Consider the following 22,651-nt stretch of genomic DNA (forward strand, 5'->3'; position numbering starts at 1 on the left):
TGTTCCTGGCAGGTCTTCTGACATTCCCACCGACTCAAAAGAACTTCAGTAGATGGAAATGAAACACAGCAAGAGTGCACTTCCATTTTGAGGCTGTGCTTTAAGCCCTCTCTGTCAGCTTTGGTAATTTCATGTTTGATACAACATGGCTAACACGCATGATTTAACGGAGGGAAATAAAAACGCAGGGAATTGAACCTGGGTGTGTTTGCTTGTATAAGCTACTCTGTATGTGACAGTGCGCTGGACTGATGATGTCAGACAAAGTGTTAGGGGTCACCTTCAAGATGTGTGAGCAGTATGTTAAAAGCTTTGCTTGCACCTGTGCAGGAAAAGAGGGCAACCACAGAGAAAAACAAAGTACCTGCTGGAACCAGAGCCTGAACTGATAAGGTCAGTTATTAGTGCGTCTTGTACCATCACGTGAGTGCACACATAGCAGTTAAACACTGCTGCAAATACGGTGTAAGACACTAATCAAACACAGTGTTAGTTCAGGTATGCCAAAGGGCAACCCCAGAAGATAAGCTAATGTCAATGCCAGATGATGCCAGGCATTTGACGGGCTAATCTCACGTGCATCCTAGTCTTGATTGAACTTCATTTCCTCGCCATTTAAAAGCTGTTTTTTGGAAGAATTAAATGCAATCAGTGATATTAAGCTTTATGGTTTTATCACTGTAAAAAGTGTTGTCATAATGTGGGAGTGGGTCGAGGCATCTGCACACACAGCTGGTTAACAGCTTTAGCAGTGGTCTCCACAGTGGTGTGAGCCCAGATACAACCAAGACACAAACAGCCAAGCTGAGGAACTTCAAAAACAACCACGAGCCAATGTAAACAAAAAGCACTAATTTGCAGTTTTGGTACTTAAGTAAAAGCACTCATTTTCTCTTTGCCGTCATATCCAACACCTCCCAGGCTACTGCTATTGGTAAAAATAAATAAATAAAATTTTAAAAAATGTCAACCTAAAGGGTAATTGATAGTTGAACTTTGTGTTTCTGCAGTTATAAACGGACCACTTTCATATTTTCACAGCTATGCTTTCTTGTGAGGAGTTACGGGAGAAGATCACACCATTTCTGGTCGGCAGCATTTGGCTCTCTCTCGCGCGCCGCTGACTCTTATTTACTACACATGATTGCAATCTTTTCATCAGAGTTTCTGCAAGGACGCCAAAACGTCCTTGCGTCCAAAACGTAAAACTTTTTTATCTCATAATTTCAGCATTATCTCATAATGCTGAAAAGTTCCCACTTCCCAGCTCATAAAAAACAAAAAGAGTGTTGGATATGGAGAATTTTCACAGGACATAGCATTTTATCAGCTCACTGCTGCAGCAGCCTATAAGCATCAGTCTGCTGGTCTATCTGGCTACAGTACAGCTATGCATGTGACATTCCTGTGCCCCAACAACCCCCCCAGGCCCCACCAGGGTCTTCGTCCAAGCGTGACAAAGTGCTTAGTGACAGCAGAGACTAATCACTGGAGAGAGGGAGAGACGAGGCATATAGAGAGAACAGTGAAAAGGGCTCGACCCTGCTGCCTTTTGCATTAGGTCACTGGATGCTGTGGCAGTGGGCTCCATTCCTGAGCCCCACAGACATACAGCTGGGAGCTCCTCACTTTCAAAACCACCAGGAACATGGCGTGATGCAGGAAAGGATGAAACCTCACATGACAGAGCAGAGCCTCGCAGGACAAAACCAGACAGCTCAGTACAATGCAGGACAGTGAAGCCTATGTGTCCTACTGAAAACATTTCCCCACTTTACCCGCATTTACCTTTTTTTTGTCCTTTTTGCATTAGAAAAGACGAGATTTAATGAAATGCAGAGCATTCTGTGTCGCTTTCTCCTTGTGCGTGGGATTGCAAATAGTTGGTTTTCATGACTATCCGTTGTGGTTTCACACAACGCTTCCAAATACAGCAGAATGAGCTGAGCAGCAAATTTCTACGTCTCTTTCCCATGTCCAAAAAAAAAAAAAAAAAAAAAAGGGCAAGAAAAACTCAAAATGCAGCGTGCAGTATCTTTTAAATGAGAGGTTAGGTTTTCATCTTTGTCTCAGTATCAAATGGAGGAACCAAAACAATCCGTCTTCTTGGACGTGTCCGGGCCTCCCTTTTGGAGATGGCTGAGAAGTCCCTCTTTGTGTTTAGGAGCCGACTACTGCCAAGATTTTTCCAACTAACACTAACATGGAAAAGGAATCCAGACAGAATAAAGACATTTTTAAACATGCAAACATATTTCACATTCTTGCAGGGGTGGATGAGGCAGAGCCCGAGTGGAAATTTGGAGAAGCTCGATAAACGTGCGTGGTTATAACAGACATCTGCACGGAGGGTTAGGGTAGGAGCTAACTGGAAGTTTCAGTGATTTTGTGCATGCACAGACCATATAACGTTTACCGTATTTCCATGACATTCAGTGTTTCCCACAGAATGCGATTATATTTACAGCAGTAAAGGGGAGGGGATCTATAAGTGGACTCACACTGTAACATTTGTATATTAGAGCAATAAGCAGCTAAATCAGTTATCACTGAGCCTTGAGCCTTGTGGTTCGACCAGCTCCACCGTCTCGGATGGCAGTTAGCAACAGTGGTACTACATTCTCCCACATGAACCAGTTCTTCACCTGCTGCAGATTCTGGTTTAATGAAACCTTCAGATGTCCACAGCAGAATGAAGACTACAGTCACCAAATGCAATCCAAGACAGTGGCATCAAAGTCGGTCATGGCAACTGGTAAAGAAACATGAGACAGGAAGGCCAAAAAGGTAGCTGGTTGTCAGCTAGGGAAACTTTCAAAAGAAGAGTGTGGAGATAGAAAACAAATGGCATTGTTGCAACTGATAAAAGGCGGGGGAAAGAAGCTAGAGCATGAATGGGTGTCTTTATGTTGTCCCCGTGACAGAGAAGTGACGTGTCCAAGGTGTCTCTTGCCCTATGACATCTGGGACAAGCTCCAGTCCCACTGTGACTAGGGATGGGTACCGGTATCCGGTGCCATTATGGCACCAGTTCTGACATAAACTGTAGTAACCAGACCAAAAAGCAGCGCACATTTCGGTGCTTTTTTTTCTTGAGCTGTCATACAGTTTGGATTGTAGCCAATCATTTTACCTTTCTGAGGATAGTAGGCGGTCCCGGGTATGTACGTTCTTTTAGAGCAGAGCTACAGATTAAAAACGCACACGGCGAAGTGGTCAAAAGTCTGGCTGTACTTCACAGCAAAAGATGCAAACTCAGCAGCCTGCAACAAGTGCTTTAAGGTGATACTGTGCAAAGGAGGTAACACCTCGAATCTGATGAAACACCTGGCGACGCAAAGCGTTTTTTTTTTTTAAAGCCGAGAAATGCGCCGCATTTGATAGCTTGCTGCAAGACCTCACACCGAGCACATCTACTGTGGGTGTGGTGGCTGTTATCAGCCCTGGAGTTAGCAACATCCCCCAAAAACCCGAAGAGGAGAGTCCTGACCCCTAGCCCTGCCGGTGTAGCAGAAATGATGACGGATGATGATGGCGGCAGCAGCCGTTCTACTCTGGGTCAGTAGCTTAATGTTGTTTGTGTGCAATTTACGTTGAGTAGGCTAACCACGTTATTACATTAATGCACGTACGGTGAACTAGCAAACACCATCGTAGTTACATGCGGCTGTCTTCTTGTTTGATAGAGTGATACCATATATGCCCTATAGCTGCAAAAAAGGCTAACATTGTTATCTTTTTACAAAAAAAAAAAACCAAAAACAAAAAACCCCCCCAGCTAAACATGAGAGGTTTTAGGACAAAGTTTGTGTTTTCCATTGTTTAAGCACCAGTTCCAACCAAAGGAGGTATGTTGTATCAACAGAAAAGGCTAACTTTTTGCAGAAAAAAAAAGAGACTTCTAAAAATAAAAACATAAGAGGTTTTTGGACAAAGTTTGTGTTCTCCATTCTTTAAGCACCGGTTCGAGCACCGGCACAGTTTCAAAAGTACCGGTTTAGCACTGGTATCGGATAAAACCTAAACGATACCCATCCCTAACTGTGACCCCAAAATGGATCAGCAGAAGAAAATGGATTACAGGATCGGTGGAATTTAATACATCAAAGCTAACTGCAGTTGCAACTAGTCACTTAATTATTAGTTAAACTGTTTAACATTGTAAAATCTCACTGTGCTTTTTATGCACATACAGGCAATTCGACAGTGAAGCATTTCTTAATTTTTGCAATCCTACTTTCACTCAAACAAGTTCATCCACAAGTGACAGAGAGGATACTGATATATCCAAACATAAATACACTTCAACATGAACTCCTTCAATCTGCTAATTCCACAAAGATGGTAGCAAACCACAGCTTAGAGCCTCGACTGTCATGGAGATTGCTTAACACTTCAAAGACCTACAATCCCTTGTTTAGTCTGCATTCATATTCTCTGCATGCTTCAGGTAGATAATAAAAAAAAAAAAAAAAAAAAAAAAAAAATATGGGATAACATAAAAACAAGGGACAGTCAGTTTAGAAATATAAACCGTTAGCTTCAGGGAAACAGCAGTTTTAGCTTGTGCCAAATACAGATTTGGGGTGCACACTCTGCACGCACCCCGTTCACACCAGTTTCACTCATTTAGCTAACAGTTTCTGCAGCACACAGAGGCCGGGCTGCACATCTGGGACAAGTTAAATGGAGCTGCTTTGTCTGCTCCACTCTGGCTTGGCTCGTCTGTGTGGTGGGGTGTGGAGAAAGTCACAGGTTTGAGATTCGCTGCAGGTATCGCCCACCCCCATCACGCCCCCTCTGACCTCACAAACCACCAGAAACTTTACGTATGTGGGTGTCGGGCCGAGTCAGAAGGGAAGATGCAAGTTAAGGGAAAATAGGAGTGCATTTAATGGAAAAGGGAGTGTGTGCACGCGTACTTTAAGAGATTAATCTGTGTTTATGTGTAGGGGGTGGGGTGGGGGGTGGGGGGGTGGCTGACATGGCACAGAGGAGGGGAGAGTGAAACATCAAAGAGAGAGGAGTGTGGCGAAGTAGACAGGTCCTGCATTCCTCCAACTTTTCAAAAAGGAACAATGTACACTCCATCAAGTGTTCCCACTTACAAAATGCCTTCGGGGGTGGGTGGTGGGGTGGGGGTGGGATTCATCAAGTTTCCTTCCCTTCATCTTTCTCTTGAACATAACCAACTACTGCTTCTGCTTTTAATCCTGCTGCCTCTCTGCTGACCATATGCATGCTTCCAACCCCAAAAAACACATGCTGTTGATTTAAGCTCCCAAAAGCCTCCGCTGCCATATGGCCGCAGGTAAACGCTCTACTTTCACTGCTTACTAACCACATGAAGATATAAACACCCTTATACATCACCAAAGTTCATGTACATCTTGCACTCTTTACGTCACAAAGATGCACTGAGACAAAATCCAGGTATGGACTGCTTTTATTTAAAAAGACAACGAGACGACACTCCGCGCCGGCACATGATCGCTCGCACGTCTCATAACCATACAACAAATAATATATTTTACAGGCATTCTGGCAAAGAACGGATGCGGGGAAATAGATTCTGGCAGCGTCTGGGTCACAGCAGCAGACCTGGACTTGAGTACATGCCATCTGTCTGGACTTCTGTTAGTATGAGACATGCGAGTGATTAAGTGGGTGTGTTTGGAAGGACGGGAAAGACTTTTAAGAGGAATGCCTCCAAAAGCTTTCAAACTATGAGGAAACAGAAGATATTGTTTCTTAATAGAGCCATCTTTGTGTGTCTCTTCAAGACAATACAAAAAGACATTCTTAAGTAATACTCGGAAGACATAGGGCGAAGAAAATAGCTGCAGTCTAACCTTTTGATTCCACTCCCACCCTCGAACACGAGCTTATCGGCCTTCAGCCTCTTCAACCATCAAATAATATTTAATGAGCCCCAGGCTGAAAAGATTGGGACTCTGGATTAGCTTCACATTGTTTAATGGAGAGAACAATGTTTACGAGTCCTGTGCGCATATTATTCATGTGCACTCATTTCAGGAGTGAGAAAAAGTGAACACTGTCCATTTGCAGCAGCTTGTTGAGATGGTTTTATGCTTTATGCTGAAAGCATTAATCATGAAGTTTAATAGGAGCAAACAAGTCAAATGAATTGCCAGAGAAAAAAAATATAAAAGGTTTTAGATTTTATTAGAAGAATAATAAAAACTAAAACACGTAAACGGAAAACAGTGGCTGCTGTTCAGTTGGATGCATCATTCTCAAACACGGGAACATTACACTGTGCCCTTCAACCATGTATCAGTACTACTGATTAGAGATCATCCCTGGTCCAAAATGGTAGGCCTGATCTAAAGATGGAATTGGAATCCAAATAAGTAAATCCATGATAGCAGAAATGTAGCACTTGGTAGCAGTAGTACTGACATAAGCAGATATTGATGATGGCAGAATGTTTATTCAAATGTTAACATTAGTATGGCTTCAAGTAGCCTACCAATCTCCCCACAAGCTATAATGCTAGTTGCATTATATTAGCTCAAGCATTTATACTTGTTTACCAGCTGCAGACATTTTAGCCTATGGAAAAATATGTGGCTTTTCTAGCAATTTCAAACTAAATCATGTTACTTTGGAATACCATGAGGATGATAACAGTTTGGATGATGATAGAATGAATGATCTGGATGATGGTCTTTTATGTGGTTTGCAAAAATTGGAGGCATTTACTCCCTTGGTCTGAAAAGTATGATGGCACCTTTTGTAATCGAGGACGTTGAATTAATCGTCATTGTGATTAGAGGTCATACTGCCCTAAGCCGCACTAGTTGCTTGTAGTTTTTCCCTGTGCTTTTTCCATGAACCGAGGCTGCTTAGTGCATGGCTTCTTTAGCCACAACAGTAGCAGCACAGATTATAAGTTTTACTATTTTTTTTTACCTATTACACTCACTGCTGCCATCTTGGATGTTAATTCTGAGTTGGTAAGGCTGCTCAGATTCTCCGAGTTGGAAATCTGAGTTGAAGGAGCATATCAGTTTCAAAATCTGACTTAATCTCCAATGTACCAGTACACTGGCTAATGTACCAAAACAGAACAAGTACTACTGTGCTGTCAGAAGTTTGACATCAAGTATTAACACATATAGACTTCCTGTCCCTTTAACTGCATTCTTATTTCCCCTCAACTTGCACCGCTGCTTGCGACTTAGCACAATACCAACATGGTTTGTTTAATTTTATCCAGATAATCAACCTATAAGCAAAATAATAAACATAAATTCCAAGCTATAACCATTTCAGTTTAACAGAACTCTTTTACAGAGGCTACTTCAAATACTTCATGATACAATCTGTGTGATCTCAAACACCACAAATGAACTCTTGAAGACCTCTTCTGCCGTTTTCATGACCTTCTGCTTCATCCTTCCCAACCTTTTAAACCTAATCTTTTATCAGCTGCAGGTGACAAACGACAGGCAGACGAGGAGGATTATGGTCTCCCTGGAGCTCACATGCAGATACACAAACATTCTGCAGACGGGCCAGGACACACCGGAGGTTGTGACAATCAAGGCGGGCAGGTAAGGAAGTAAGTGCACAAACAGGCATGTGAAAAATTGATAACAGTTCTTGTGTAAACAGCTGAGGACAAGTTGTCGTATTGCCTGCGCACCAGTTTTGTTTCTGTAAACGGACGGCTCAGGGGAAACACACAAAGAGAAACCGAGGAAGGGCGATTCTGCTTCTCTTCAAATAAGACTTCGTGCTGAGAGGGTCTTACATCAACTCACAGGAAAAGGGAGCCTTTGTTTTGAAGTTGCCTCTGGAGACGTTCATCTCCCGCACTTCATGGTAGAAAAAAAAAAATCTTTTTTTTCTTTAAAAAAAGGAATAAAAGAAGGCCAAAGAAAATATTGCGTCGGACAACGAATGAGATCTTTTCATTCTTATCCAAGCAGACGAGTATGCAGCAATCACGTCCAGTCAACTGTGCTTATTTTGTCTAAAATTAAGCGATAGCTGAAGCAGAACTTGGACTACTTGTCCACATTCGATGTAGCCGGATGGCTTCATTCGATGTAGCCGGATGGCTTCAGTCTTAAGCCTCAGCGTGAGATTTGCACTGCTACGTACTCAACCATTCCCTTAATGTGAGCAAACACACTGAGCTCTAGTGAGTCATAAAAAAGGGGTCAGTCAGCCTCCAAGTGAGCGCCCCACCACCACAATTGCTATGGAGTGCAATTGGGAAAATGCTCTGCAAGCTTGGACAGGCCCCCTTCTTCTATCTTCCTGAAAGATAGCACCTGAAACATCAACTCTTACACAACCACACAGCATAACAGAAAACTTCCTGTGCACGGTGACACATATCCTTGGTTTTTCCTGCCCCTGCTTTGCTCTACTGATTTCATTTGCAGTTTACTTCATCTCGCAGCTAGCTACAGCTAAAATAGTCAGTACTCTCCTCTGCTCTCTTCCCTCTCTCTCACACACCATGTCAAAACTGTCTGTGGGAGTATTTCCACATGAGCTGTCAGTAACCATTGTTTCAGGGAGTCTCTGGGACACAACTTGTACCAGGACAAGAGTCAGGGCTCATTCCTCCCCTCCTCCATTCTTTTCCTTCCTCTCCCGTCCTGAACTGCTGAGTTGGCCTGATTCAACCACCGACTCGTGGCCCACATGTTTAGAGAACGGGGGATGGTGGTTGGGAGAAGGGGGCAGTGTCTTCTCACGGTGTGTGTTTTTGTTCTGCTCATAAGATCAGATGAAGAGGAGGGCTTTTTCCTAAAACCTTTGTGGGAATTTATTGGTGTTTCGGTGCTGACTGCATCCCCAAATGGGCTCAAAAAGTAAACCACGTTTATGAGACTTCAAGTTTGTCCTTTGCAAGATTATATTAAAAGATGCACAAGTGCCATTTGAGAACTTCTCACATCCTGTGTGACAAATACACAGCTGCTAAAAAAAAAGCAAAAGCAAAAAAAAAAAAAAAAAAAAGCATTGCATCCACTATAACTTAAATATTGCTAAAGCTCCCTCTGTTAAATCATGGACAGGCCTTAGCTAAGACACCTTGATTAGAGGTTAATTGGGGTTTACTTTGATGCACGTTGCAGGGGCCACTGTCAGGCTCTGGTGATTTGTGATGGCCAATCATAAAAGGCTTCAAGCACAATTGTAGCCAATCAAATTGTGACTTTGAATGTTATGGCTGAATAACAGCCAGAGTCGCAGGGGCATGACAGCTTGTCTCATTGTTATAGCCTCATGACCTATATAAGACAATGTACTGTATTTTAACTACCTAAAAATCGCACACACACACACACACACACACACACACACACACACTCACATACCCCTTTAACAACCAGATGCGAGTAAAATAAGTAATATATGATATAAGATAGAAATAAATTATACAAAAAATATCAATTATGGAATCTGTTGGGGCTAAACAACAAACAAGAGTGTTTTCCTCTCCAGGGACAATCAAAAAAGTTCAAACTCAGATATCCAGCCCCCCCCTTTCCACTTAAAACAAACAACGAAATGGCCTCTTAATTCATCAGTGTGGTGTGGCCACATGGGAATACAAGAAAAGTACACAACCCTAAAGAAACACTGCACTCCCTCTCAGCGGAACCAGCTTCAACCACTTTAAGCGTAGAGAGGAAAAACAAAACTACACAACACATGAAATGGGCTGTGCCACAAAAATGGCTACAGGCGTGATCTTTACAGTGTGCATAAGACACACTGGTGACTGTATGCATGTTAAGTGTGTGCATGCTCCGTTTACTGACACCACTGTTAGTGAGGTTCAGTAACCAAACACCAGAAACGTACAAAAATAATAAACAGGGACCCCTCAGTCCTCCCATATGTTTGCATAGGCTTTAAAGTTTGGTGGATTTAGTGCTGTATGATTTTGGCCTCGGGGACCACACCAGGGTCATCAAATTAGGAAAATAAAGTCACTTTGCTCCACAGTTGGATCTGAAAGACGAGTCTACATGTTTAGTGCATCTGCAAGATACCTTAGATAAATTTTAAAGTGAGGTGTTAAGTGCAGTTTACTTATTTATCACATTCATGTTAGCCATGCTACTAGGGGTCACCACAGAACCGTTTCTGTAGCCAGGACACAGCTAACTTGGAGTTAGCTGAGCGACTCTGCCCGTGGGGAGTGTGTTTCTGTGGCTGAGCTCTCGAGAAGCATAGTCAGTCCCTCCCTTTGTAATTATGGACTCCCAAAATAACTCTTTGCAGAGGCTAAACTAGGTTGATGTTGTGCTAGCTAGCAAACACTTCTCATAGCTCAAGACGTCACGAAGCCTCGAAATGCGCAGTAGCTTTAACTTTAAAGTTCAAATTTGAAATGAATCCAAAAGCTTTTCACCAGGTGCAGAAAACAGAACAAATATAAACTACACTGAAGCCACGTCCAGGGTTTTGAGCTGATAATTGCACGGCAGACTGCCGCATACACTTAGAGCCATCTTGCACGCTTTGATGATGGGATTTCCTCAAAAAGGACACAAATCCTTTGCTCAAGCTTGCAGCTGTGTTCATAACATTCCCATGTGTGAATGAGAGTGCGTTTTCCACTGCTGCACACATACACAGCAGCACTCTCAGAGCATGCCTGGCCTTGTCCTTCAGTAGAGCTGTAATTAAGGAGGAACTGCAGCGAGCTGTCTCTGCACCAAACCAGCGACTCCTCCCTTGAAAACCCACTAACACCCACCCAGCGGCCATATTCCCCGCTCTCTCTAACCCCAAGTCTTCACCCTCTTCCCTCACGGTTCGGTCCAAATTTTGCCTGGGAATTTTCCACTGCATTCTTGTACTTGACCACTCTCGGTCTGTCTCTGTCCTGGCTGAAGGAACTCATCATCATCATCATCATCATCATCATCATCCATCATTTAGGTCTGATTCATTGCTGGAGATAAGGCTGACAGATGTAACTGTTATAGAGGGACTTGTTTGACATCTTGGAGACTACAGATGTTTGCCATCCTGCTCAGAGATCAAACTCAAACCCACATATACAATCTGTCTGTATGGCACACCCGAACCTCCCTTCAACCAGGTGTAGTTATCAGGAATGGAGGGGGAAAAAAAGGAAACAAACGAGTATGTGCATGTGTAGGGAAACACAAGTTAAAGCTACTTTGCCAACTGTGACAGACATGTTGACAACTGTAAACCGGTCATGAATGTTTGCCAAACACACACTTCCTTTGCTCCTAATTTGTTGGTATTAAATGTGAAATTTGCCATCACTCATCTCTGTCTGCTTCGTCAACGCCAAACAGATCATTAGGTTGGGTACTGAAAGCGGCACGTTTTAGGGTACTGACTGAATTACGTTGGCATTTCTGAATACAGAGTCCCACAAAAATCAATCTGTGCTAAATTCAGGTATCAGAGCCAGACCATGCATAGTCACTTCTGTAAGGTTATGAATGAAAACAAATGCACAGGGCAACTGGCAGCAGCGGGAAGCAGAAAATAAAATAAAATGTAGTACTTGTACTCAGTCAAGTGTAGTATCATAGTGTATTTTTCCATATGCTCCCCTCCCCCCCAAAAAGACCAAGATACTATCTGTTTGGTTGGCATGAGTGACGATTGCCTGAAAGAATTTGTATAAGAGTCAGGCTGAAAGCACAAAAACAAAGCTGTTGAAATGATTCTTAAAACAGCTCCCAAACAAACACATAAACGGAGAACAGAAACCCACATACAGTTGGGATATTCAAAGTCACACATGTGACAGGATCTCATTCCACTTCCCGGCCATAAACCAGGGGAAAGGACAAGCTCGTTTATGCTCTTTGAAGGTTCATGCTGCTGGTAGTGACTTAGGAAGTTGTTTGTTTGTCTCCGAAGGACCGGCTATGTTCATGACATCCATCACATTTCCAGAGCCCGGCTCTCTAGAGCTTTATGTGCATGCAGGATGAATTCAATTTCAGAGGCCCTGAGTTTTTCTTAAAAAAAAAAAAAGAAAAAAAAAAAAGGAGTAGTCATAACAGACACTCTGTTGAGGTGTGATGGGATTTTTAAATTGAGACCAGCTGTGTATGGAGTTCATTTTCACCCATATGAAGAACTGCAAATCAGCTGTGTCCTCGAGGAAACGTGCCTGTCAGAGAGAGTAAAACATCTGATCGATTTTCCTTTTCAGACAAGTTGACAAAAAGAGCAATGCTGACTCCAGACTTTTCAAAGGCAAAAATGAAAATCAATTAAAATGCCCGTTGTAAGTGGCAAGCAGATGGTCGGAATGGGTGCCCTGACACAGACGCTCTCCCACAATGTCTGGAAACTTCATCGCGGGAGAGCGGGGGTGCAGTTCAAAGTGAGGTCGTAAACCAAAATGAAAACAGAGACTTAGCAAACACAAACACGAATATAGCTTTGACAAATGCAACAACCCTTGAAAGTTTCATTAAAAAAAAAAAAAAAAAAAAAAGCAGGACTTTCCCTCCCAGGTCTTGAGAACACAGCGAAGCGCTGCGTGGTGACTGTCGATCACGTAGGAAAGTATGCATTCGACAGTAAGAAGTGCTTTTGTTACGGGTCAAGCGCAAGCCTGGCGTGCAGTCATCATAAAATGATGCACTTCCTGACTGGCTGCATGGTTAACATTGTTGTGCTGTCGCTTTAGTGCATTCTCATGTGCACATCCATCTCTTTTTTCCTGCCAGCTGAGACGATTTACAGCGTCATGCAAGCTGGTCTGCCGTGGCTCTGTTGTCCACCCCATCAGTAATGGCTATTGCCGCTCTGTCCTGATCCTGGCAGGAAGCGGGGATCTTAATCACACTTTAACTATAGCTGGCATTGTCTGAAGACACAGAAAAAGGCCACACACAGGTTCTTGTGACACCCACACATACACAAGAACTACACACGTTTTATGGCACAGACCCCCCCCCCCCCCAGCAGAGGCAAGGCTTCATATTTCTGACAGTGACTGATCCATGAAACCTTTTCCCATGCTGCTGCCCTCTGAATGTCACACAGATGTGACATCAAAGTATCTGTTTAAAGCTTTCAAAAAGCACTAATAAAAAGTCTTTTTGTCCTGTACCGTTGTTGAAATTAAAGCTAAAAAGCTTTGATTCTTTTTCACATTTTCCTAAAAATTGTGAATTTCTGTTGGTTCAGATTGGAAGAAGAGGATAAGAGCCAGACCACAGGATAGAGGTGGACTCAACCTGCCCAGCTGTCTCTCCTTCCTTCCCCCTTTCCTGCATGTTTGTCTGTCTTACTGTCAGGGCGACTCCCCACTGTCTGCTGTGGTTTTCTCCCCTCTTTGCCCTTGACGACTGAGTCATGTTTAAGCGCTAACATGAAAAGAATGAGGACTGGCTGGAGCTACCTTAAGTAAAATACTTGAACACATACCAAGATGATCAGATACTATAGTTTTGCTGCCATACGTGCAGAAACTGCACTTTTACATCTGTTCTGAGGACGAGAGAAAGCAAAAGAGAGGAGAATTGTAACAAAGAACAAGACAAGAGAAGAAAGAAAAACAGATTAAATGACAACCACTCTTTCCTCTTTAGAGCCATATGCAGTGTGTGTCGGGTTGTTATTTCACAGCAGACCCTTTCACTGAACCTTCATCGCAGAGCCAGGGGCTGCTCTGTGGTGCCAAACACAAAGGGACGAGGTACTTAAGGCTCCAGCACAATAGACGATACTGAAAGTCATTCTTAATGACACCACAAATGGAGTCACAAAAGCACACTGAAGGCCGAGCAATGAGGCAGTGCCTTTGCATGACCAAAATAGATGTGCTGGAATGAGGAAAAAGATGGTTTCGGGCCATCGAGGCAGTTCACTGGAATGCGAGTTATTAATCCACCGAGCGGCATCTGAAATGCAACTGAGCACAGAAGATGAAACTGAAAAAAAAGAAAGAAAGAAAAGCTGCACAGGCAGGAATAAATGCTGAATTATCTACACTAATCAAAACATCCACTCTAATCTGGTGTCTTTAGGACTAAATCAGCTTAAAGAGGCGTCCTGGAAAACACAGCCAACGCCAATTACTGAGGTGACTCTCTCTCTCTCGCCCGCATGGATCAAAGGCTGTGAACGGGGACATGTGGACAAAAGTACACACGTGCATGCACGTGTTCTCAGAAGCCCTTTGGCCATGGTGTGAGAGTGGCCAGATGTGCTGACAGGATCTCTGCAGTTGACCAAAACAGCAGCACAGAGAGCCTGTAAGGATCACTGCACACGCTGTGGCTCTAAAAATGTAGAAAAGCTACTATAAAGACCCGAGGAATCTTTACAGTAACTGGTTTGGAACAAGTTTATACTTTTGGGATGCAATTGAGAACCTCATTTCAGAAAATATACGCAGATGAGGCCCAACATATAGACCTCTTTTGTTTTTGGTAAATGCAATGTTCTGCTGGGAAAATGTACTAAACTGGTGCTACAGACCAAGCACGCCATGCTACAGTGACCCGCATCTATGCCTCGATGAGGTAGAGCCGTTTTGGCTCAATGAGGGGATCCCACACAAGACTAGGCAGGTGGTTTACGAAAGAAGAAAAGGCTATCAAGTGATAACTGTATTTACTTTGTTCTTCTATTGTCGTAATCCTGTACTGCTGTACTTGTGTGAAGCACTTTGATGTACCTTGGTCTTTTTAAATGTGCTATAGAAATAAAATTGAAACTGATGTAATGTTCGGTAATAACAAATGAGACTTGAGACAAAAATCACGATAAGAAATTCGTCTCCATGGTAATATTTAAGCATTTATGTCGTCAACACGAAGGCATAAACCCTTAAAAGTTTAACCACCTTTTAGCACATCAACATTTTTCCTTCTTATGGTAAATTCTGCCTAATATCTTCTCTTTGATAAGCGTTTCTGTAATTTCACAACAGAAATTTAATAATTTTCTATCACATGAAAACCTGAGGCAGGGTAAGTGAGGAGGGGACGTGTATGCGGGTTGCTGAGTGTGGCTTTAGTTTGAGCAGAGCTCCTGCTCTTTGTCACAGTGACTCCAGAGTGGGAAAGGTCAGGGCTGGTTTGGTTAAGGTCAAACCTGTGGGCCTCACCCATATCACCAACATCCCCATGATTCCCACACTCAGGCTTACTTTGGCTGCAAGTATATGTGGAGGCAATAACAAAATCCTCCCTGATTTACTAGAGGGGGAATCCCTTCAGTCTTATTTGGAAAGATCATTTCCTTCTAACTAACTCACCCTGGACCACCCTGGTCCATCACATGTTTTCCACTGCTTGGCTTGGCTGGCCTGGTTGTCGTTGTGATGGTCCTTAATATCATTTAGCCACTCCTCCAAAGACCATCTCATCCTGGTGGAGAAAGTTAAATTGCCACTACACCACGCTCACCCAAACTGTCGTGACAGGTGGACTCGAATGTAGTCGGTTTGTTCTGCAGACTGAAAAAGCAGCCGAATAGCTCGCCCAGTTATTCATTAAGTACTTCACAATTAAAATATCTGCAGAACATGTGCCTCTTTTATGTGTGCAACCCCATCTGCCTCAAATAGAAGTGAAATTAGTAGCAAACATTGCATGGTGTGTGCACCAGATACCACAAAACCCATTGTTGTGATAAAGACTCCCCCTTTGATTCATCTGTGATTAATTTCAAAAGTCTTATTCTGGGATGAAAGAAAGTCGATTTTTCAACCTCCCATATGTCCCTCCCCCCTCCTCACATTTTGGATGTCAACAGTTTGCAATGAACAGAAGCACCCGATTAAAGTGACTCTTATGCTAAAACAATTAATAACCCTTCCACTCAAGCAATTTCAGCAGGCGGCATTAGTTCTTCCTGTTACTATGTAACTTTACTGTATGACAGCTCTGTAGTTGTGTTAGAAGAAAAAAGTAACTGAAAGGTCATCTGCGGGAAATCTGAAAAGTGGAGACATTCAGAAATATATATTTTCCTTTTTTCTTTGATCTCCAAGCAACTGTGCAGTCCAAGCTGTTGTGTAACAGTCTCGGTCTGGATGTCTGCACAGCTCAGCTGAAACTGGCACAGCTGCTGATACAGTCCACCGCTTTTTCTATTTGTGCTGTGGTGCCACATCTTTCTTTAGTTTGGCCGATATTGGGATCTGATCGTAGTTTTCACAGGTGGGGAGAGCAGCTGGGTTGCCCAGCACGCTCAGACACAACCTTGGACCTATTTATTTAAACTTTCAGCCCTTTGCCAAAGAGGGGTCTCTTGTCACTGTTGAAAGTTTAGTCTGTGTGCAGGCCACTGGCATAGTCTACAAAAACAACTGCAGTCCCCCCCGCCACCCCCTCCCCAAAAACCAGCCCTTTAAAAACAGGAATGTGCTTTGCTTGGATAGACACAATCTGCAAGTGCAGGTACAATTTCAATGTAATTCAACATGCATGTCCTCGTTTGAGCCCCACTTGTAATCCAGTGTACACAAATCATTAAAGACCTTCATCACGATTATTAGAGTCATTACTGTAGTGTGGAAAATTAGTAGCTGTGTACCACTACCTGCAAGACGGCGCTGAAGCCTGTCAGCTCTCGAAGCTTTTCAGCACATTAAAAGCCTTCATGTGCAGTTCCTGTTATACTCCAGAAACAGCTTGGATAGATTCAGTCCAATGTTGTGTCGACCAACAGGGGTCAGTTAATATTTCTGTTAATTTATGGGGAACTTATTACACTTATTTTCAACTCCACATTTTACATTCTTAGACTCTGTTAGAGTAATTTTGTGTGATTCATGGCACACTGCTCTTCGGCGCAGCCCAGGCTGTTTTAGCTCCTTTGTCTTCTTTTAGAGCAGTGGTGTCAAACTTGAGGCCCAGGGGCCAGAATTGGCCCAACAAAGACCCCAAAGCTTTGGAAAATGTGGAGGAGGGCATAACTTTTGAACGATTACCTGCATTTTCAGGAGTTTTACATCATTTCCTACTGATAAGGACTTCTCACATTGCCTTTCATAGTATATCAACATGACCAAATAAACCGTTAAAAGACAGAAAAGTTCCAGTTTTTTCCCCCCACCATGTACTAAAGATTTCTTAAAAACATAAAAAGGTCATTTTCTGCTAATTAACAAAAAATGCCCAATCTGGGCAAAGAGTTGTGCTTCTAGATTTCTTTCATTTACTACCAGCAACAGATGGTTACAACACACTGTTGTAAAAGCAGTTCCTTTTCTTATATTAAGATGTGTCTGGGATTAAATGTGCAGTTAAACTTCTAAACAGTGACAGAACAGAGAGGTTTCACTGGCTCACTTAAGAATAAAGTGGGCTGTATGTGGCCCACAATGTAAAACGAGTTTGGCTGACCACAAATGGAACACTGAAGGAAGACTGAGCTGTGTGCTGAGATGATCGTAGCAGGACAATCTCCTTTCTTTTGCATTTGGAGCAGTTTGAAGCCTGAGGTTGGGAACTATATGCCAAGATTTGAAACTTTTGCTGTATTGTAACCATACAACTAATGACAAAGAATAGTGAAAAGCATATGAATTGATCCACTTTAATAGAAGAAAAATAAATAAATAGAAGCTGGTGAAATGCTGATATCAGTGTAAGGAGTGCTCCCCTCTTAGGCTTATCTATATCTTAATTTGCATTGTTTTGAGACAGAATATGAATGGGCAGTTAGTACTTCTGCAGTTTCCCTAGATAAGCGCACCATAAACATCTGACAATACGTCAGTCGTGCTGGAACACTGTAGGAGTTACTGACGTATTAAACTGGAAAGCAAAAGCTGAGAAAACAAGAGGGTACAGGAGTCACTGTATGCATTGTCCCCAAAATGAGATCCCAATTTAGAGTCACTGCTCACACACTGGAGAGAAGCAGAACAACTCCACATACAGAACTCCAACTCTTATCTTCTCATGTGTCCTATTCCCCCCCCCCAAAAATCCCTTGTTTGCCTCAATTTTTTGCGCATGGCAAATATTTAAGAGTCTACCCTGCCCGACAACGATAGCAATCGAAATCACCTTCTGTAAACTCAAAAACGGACATCAAAGATATCTCAGTTCACTCCACAATGTTAACAATTATCTTCTCTTTGCTATGATTAAATACAAGCACCCTGTAATGAGAGGCTACTTGGACAAAAACCACAAAGTGTAACCCTGTACTCTGCAGGTGAAGTTTACCACCAAAAAAAAAAAAAAAAAAAAAAGCTGCCACCAGCACCTACGGGCGGTAACTGGTACCATCAGCATCACCGTCACTGCATCACCACAAAACTGTGGCACGTGCTGAAGCAGTTTTACCAACAATGGAAATGTAAGCCTGGCAGGGGAGTATCAGGTAGACGAAAGAGACATGGGCACATTCAAAATACCCACTGTTAAATGGAGCAACACTGAAAAGGTACATGCCCATACACAAGCACAGACAGATGACCAGTCAAGTGTTGGAAGGGAGGGTCTGTCTGAGCAATGAAGTACAAAGATTTTTGAGTTATTAATCAAACCCTTTAGACCAAAACAACATTGGTATGTCAGGGCACCATTTAATGTTTTTTCCCCTCCCTAAAGCTTTTAAAGTTTTTCATTATAAACTGCATCTATGAAACAGCTACACATGCCATCCAGTGCTGTAACTTTTTAAATTCTATAATTAAGATTTTATTTTCATGTCTAGATCAACATGAAAGCCACGGCTGGTTGAGGTTAAACACAATCCCCCTGCTGTGACTGGATGGTGAGTCACACTGTTTTAATGAGTGTGTGAAGCCTTTCCTTTCATCTGAGCAGACAGAGAAGTAATGTGGCGACACCACTGATGACCCGCACTAACAGGCTGGTACTGACTGATACAGTCCACACACACACTTTCCCATGCCACTACACTGGTTACAGGGGCATCTTCTCTCAGGCATAAGGTACTCACACTATCATAAACACACAACTCTTTGTCCAGCACTTAACAATAGACTATACAAAAAACCAGTGTTACAATTTCTTTTGTGAAAAGTCGAGTGATGTAAAGTGACATCATACCCGTTGGCATGAGTTGCTCTTTGCTGTTTTTTCACCCAGTTGTGCATCTCTTAATTTTTCTAACAGATGAGCTTAAGCCAATACTGCCAGCATGTCCACCTGTGCAGGTATTTCTATTACACAGGCACTCCCAGATTCCCCATGGAGGGAGATTTCTGCAACTTTGAGACAAAAGTGCCTTAAAAGCAAGTATAAATGGATGAGGCGTCATCACTGGTGCCCAAAGCAACCACTGCAGCGAGCATAAATGAGCCATAAGGATGCTCCGACTGTTTCAACATCAGTCACAACAATGCAAATTCCTCTAAACCACGTCAGCAGTTCACCACCACAATAGCACTAAATACGCCCCCTCCCACAATAAGAGCAGCCAAATCTCTCTATCAGCAAAGACTCCTCTGTCCTTCTGGTGTTTGAGGGAATTTCCCCTTTGTATTAAATGCTCTGGAAGAAGCCAGCAAGGGGGAATATTCATGAGAATCAAATGCATCACCAGAGGAATATAGACACTTAGATAAGCAGCAGGACAGTGAGAAGTAATGCACGACGTGTCAGCTAAACCACAAGGACACAAATTATGGCTTTCAGGTGTTACACTTACGCGACCTGACTGGTCGAATCAGCCTTTATTTTTAAGTCAAACATTACTGCAGGATGACTTATGAGACAACTTACAGTTAGTTGGTTTTGGTCTGGCCATTTAATCTCTCGAGATGGTGACTCACACTCCAATTGGGCCTCTCAAATATCTCAACCTGGTTTCTTGCTGGAAATCTGTGGATATCTTTTTGTTTTTTGAACCACTGGTTGACAATTAAAACAATACCCTGGAGTGAACCCGTTCATTACACAACCGAGCGAGGGACATTCCAAGAAGGATTGTGGGTATGAATAGACGTGAATGGTAATAGATTCATTTGTATGCTCGATGACTGGCTGGCAGCAGTCGAGACCCTCTCCAGAGTTGGGATCAGTGAGAGAGTGCGCGAGAGACTAGGAGTTGGTTCCCATTCAGAGTGCCGTGGTGTTGTGTTTGAACAAATACACCAGCACATGCACACACACAAACTGAGAGAGCCCGGTAAGGAGTCTCTCTTTTCATGCAGATCTTTTGTCTCTCAGTAATGTCTGGTATGCCGGGATACAGGCCTTTGCTCAATGACCTGATTTCTATGGGACTGCCGAGACACTGGTCTGTGTGCGTGTGTGTATTTTTGTGTGCGCGTGAGTGTGTTTTCATATGCCTGCGAGGGCTTCCTCTGGATCAGGCACAGGACTTACCAAGGCAGACAGAGGCACACTGAAACTTATCCAGCCAATAAGAGAGCCGGAAACACAAAAGCACATATACAGACACACACAGAAGGCCTGGCATGAAGTAAACAAAAAGCCCTCATAATTGGACCAGGAAATATTCAGTGGGGAAACTTGATTCTAGTCAGCACCATAATTGCAGCCCAAGACACAGTTAATGCAACAGTTGATAGTTTGGTAGGTTTACCAGTTGGAGGACATTTGAAAAGAAATATTTAAACTAGTATTAAAGACGTAATCTGCGGGGTATAAAGAGGCGAAGGAAATCACACAGTGTAGATGAGCTTACCTTGTCTCTGTATGAAGATCCTGAGGAGCGGGTGAGCGGTTGACACCGCCTTGACGAAGTTGTCGTCGTTGTTGATCGGAAGCAGGTCGCCGTGAACGTCGGCGTAACCAATCATCACTTCCATGTTGGCGATGCGGTGGATATGCAGGATGAGTTTGTAGAACTCCTCAAACTTGCCGGGCTTGACCCGATCCACCGAGAACCGGCGAAACTCTGCCCCATACTGCGAAGAGGAAAAAAATAAAGGAATAATCAAAAGAGGAGTTGTGAGGGGGACAACCAAACAGGATGAGGAAACTGGGATTCTGACTGTTCCACATAAAAGTCACAGGGTGGAAGTTCACTGAGCATGTGGTTGTGACCTTATGTAACATAAAGCACCCAGAAAGGAAGGTTTTTTTCCTGAAGCAGTAAACAAACTTAACAGCTGTGATTCTCTGCAACTTTAAATAACGCAAGAGGAGTGTAACTTTCCAAACAACTGGATTACACAACATGAAACCTTCAGGAAATATAGAACAAAAATACTTTCAGTGGGAGTTAGCTGACGACTGATATCTCTGTAACTGAGCTAAAGCTACAACTAAAACTGCTTACATCAGCAATCTGAAGGTGTGAAAATCCCTCTACAGTCACCTGTAAATCTCAGCCCGAGTCTTGTTTATATGACGTGTACAAAAAGTTAATTAAGCTCTCCCTGTTCCCCTTTTCTCCGGGTTTTATGCTAGGCTATGGTGTCTGCAGCTTTGTACGAAACTGACAAATCTCAAAGTTTTGTTATCAAGCTTCTGGCAAAGAAATGAATGAGTGCATTTCCCAGAATGTATAAACAATCCAGTGATTAATAACTCAGATACTTAAACTTCTTAATCATGAGAATAAGGTTACTTTCAGCTTCTCTCTTATTAACCAGGGGTCACCATAGCAGGCAGCTGTGCAACTTTAATCTTTTTAATATCAGAGGCCTCTCTTGTAAATAGTAGATTAACTGGTTCCTGTCTTTTCTATGCTTTTTCTACCCAAGTGCTTTCTAACTAACTAACATAAGTGCCTTGAGGGAATGTATAAATAACACCAAATTGAATTAACACACATTGACACTCCACTGCATGTGTTGGGGTTCGGTATCTTGCCCAATGATATTTTGTGATGGATTGAACCCTCACAGTGATGATTCACTGGTCGGTGAATCACTCTTTGAAAGAAACATTTTCTCAGCAAACTGTAGAGATCAAAACTTAACAACTGTTTTCTTCCAAGATCCAATGTTGATGGGTTTATTGTAACTTTTTTCATTGGTGCGGATGCTTTTAAACTGTTGTCATTTGTGTTGCCATTTGTAATTGATTTCACTCTTTAGGCTTAAACAACTACACTTCAAGGATAATGCCCTAGGAATCACTCCTAAGATCTCTAATAAAGCAATATTCATTTGGTGTCTGTAAATTTGCATTACTTTGAGCGCATTACAACATGAAGACTCCAGATGATCTCAAAGGACTGTGATGTAGCCAACAGAAAAATAAATACAAAAGCTGCAAACTTCTAACCCTCAGTGGTCGCCATCTTGCATACATAGTGGATTGGAAGAGAAGAACCAATTTTTGTCACTAAGAGAAAGTTCCAGGGGAAAGATGCACTTATCAGTAGGAATTATGCATAATTTCCAAAACAAACTAGGAAAAAAGGAGAAAAGTCAGCAGCAGACTTCACACTGAATTTGGATGAAATTAATTCGATGTAAAAAAAATAAATAAATCACCAAACAGCAGCATTGGTATAAAAAAATCCAGCCCATTTTTTGGGCTCTGAAACCATTCGCCTTATTTGTACTGTTTTAATGACTATTCTATGCCTTGTATATAAAACTAAACTCCACTCCAGAGAGTCAACATTCACAGAGTTCTAGATACTTACCCTAAAACATTTGCAGGACCTAGGTCAAGTAGCTTTTCAGATTTGAAAACAAGACAAAAGTAAACCCGCAGAAGAAGAAGAAGAA

General features: G+C 42.6%; 1 protein-coding gene across 1 annotated transcript in view; it reads right to left on the reverse strand.

Annotated features, from left to right (window-relative positions):
* Positions 1-22,651, reverse strand: part of pard6gb (par-6 family cell polarity regulator gamma b) — a 34,116-nt gene that overhangs the window by 6,518 nt on the left and 4,947 nt on the right. Inside the window, exon 2 of the mRNA XM_006787875.3 lies at positions 20,650-20,872. Within this exon, the coding sequence (XP_006787938.2) occupies positions 20,650-20,872 (223 nt within the window). The remainder of the gene's footprint in view (positions 1-20,649; positions 20,873-22,651) is intronic.

The sequence above is a fragment of the Neolamprologus brichardi genome, chromosome 22 (assembly GCF_056152115.1).
Source record: "Neolamprologus brichardi isolate AB-2024 chromosome 22, ASM5615211v1, whole genome shotgun sequence".
In the NCBI taxonomy this organism is placed as follows: domain Eukaryota; kingdom Metazoa; phylum Chordata; class Actinopteri; order Cichliformes; family Cichlidae; genus Neolamprologus; species Neolamprologus brichardi.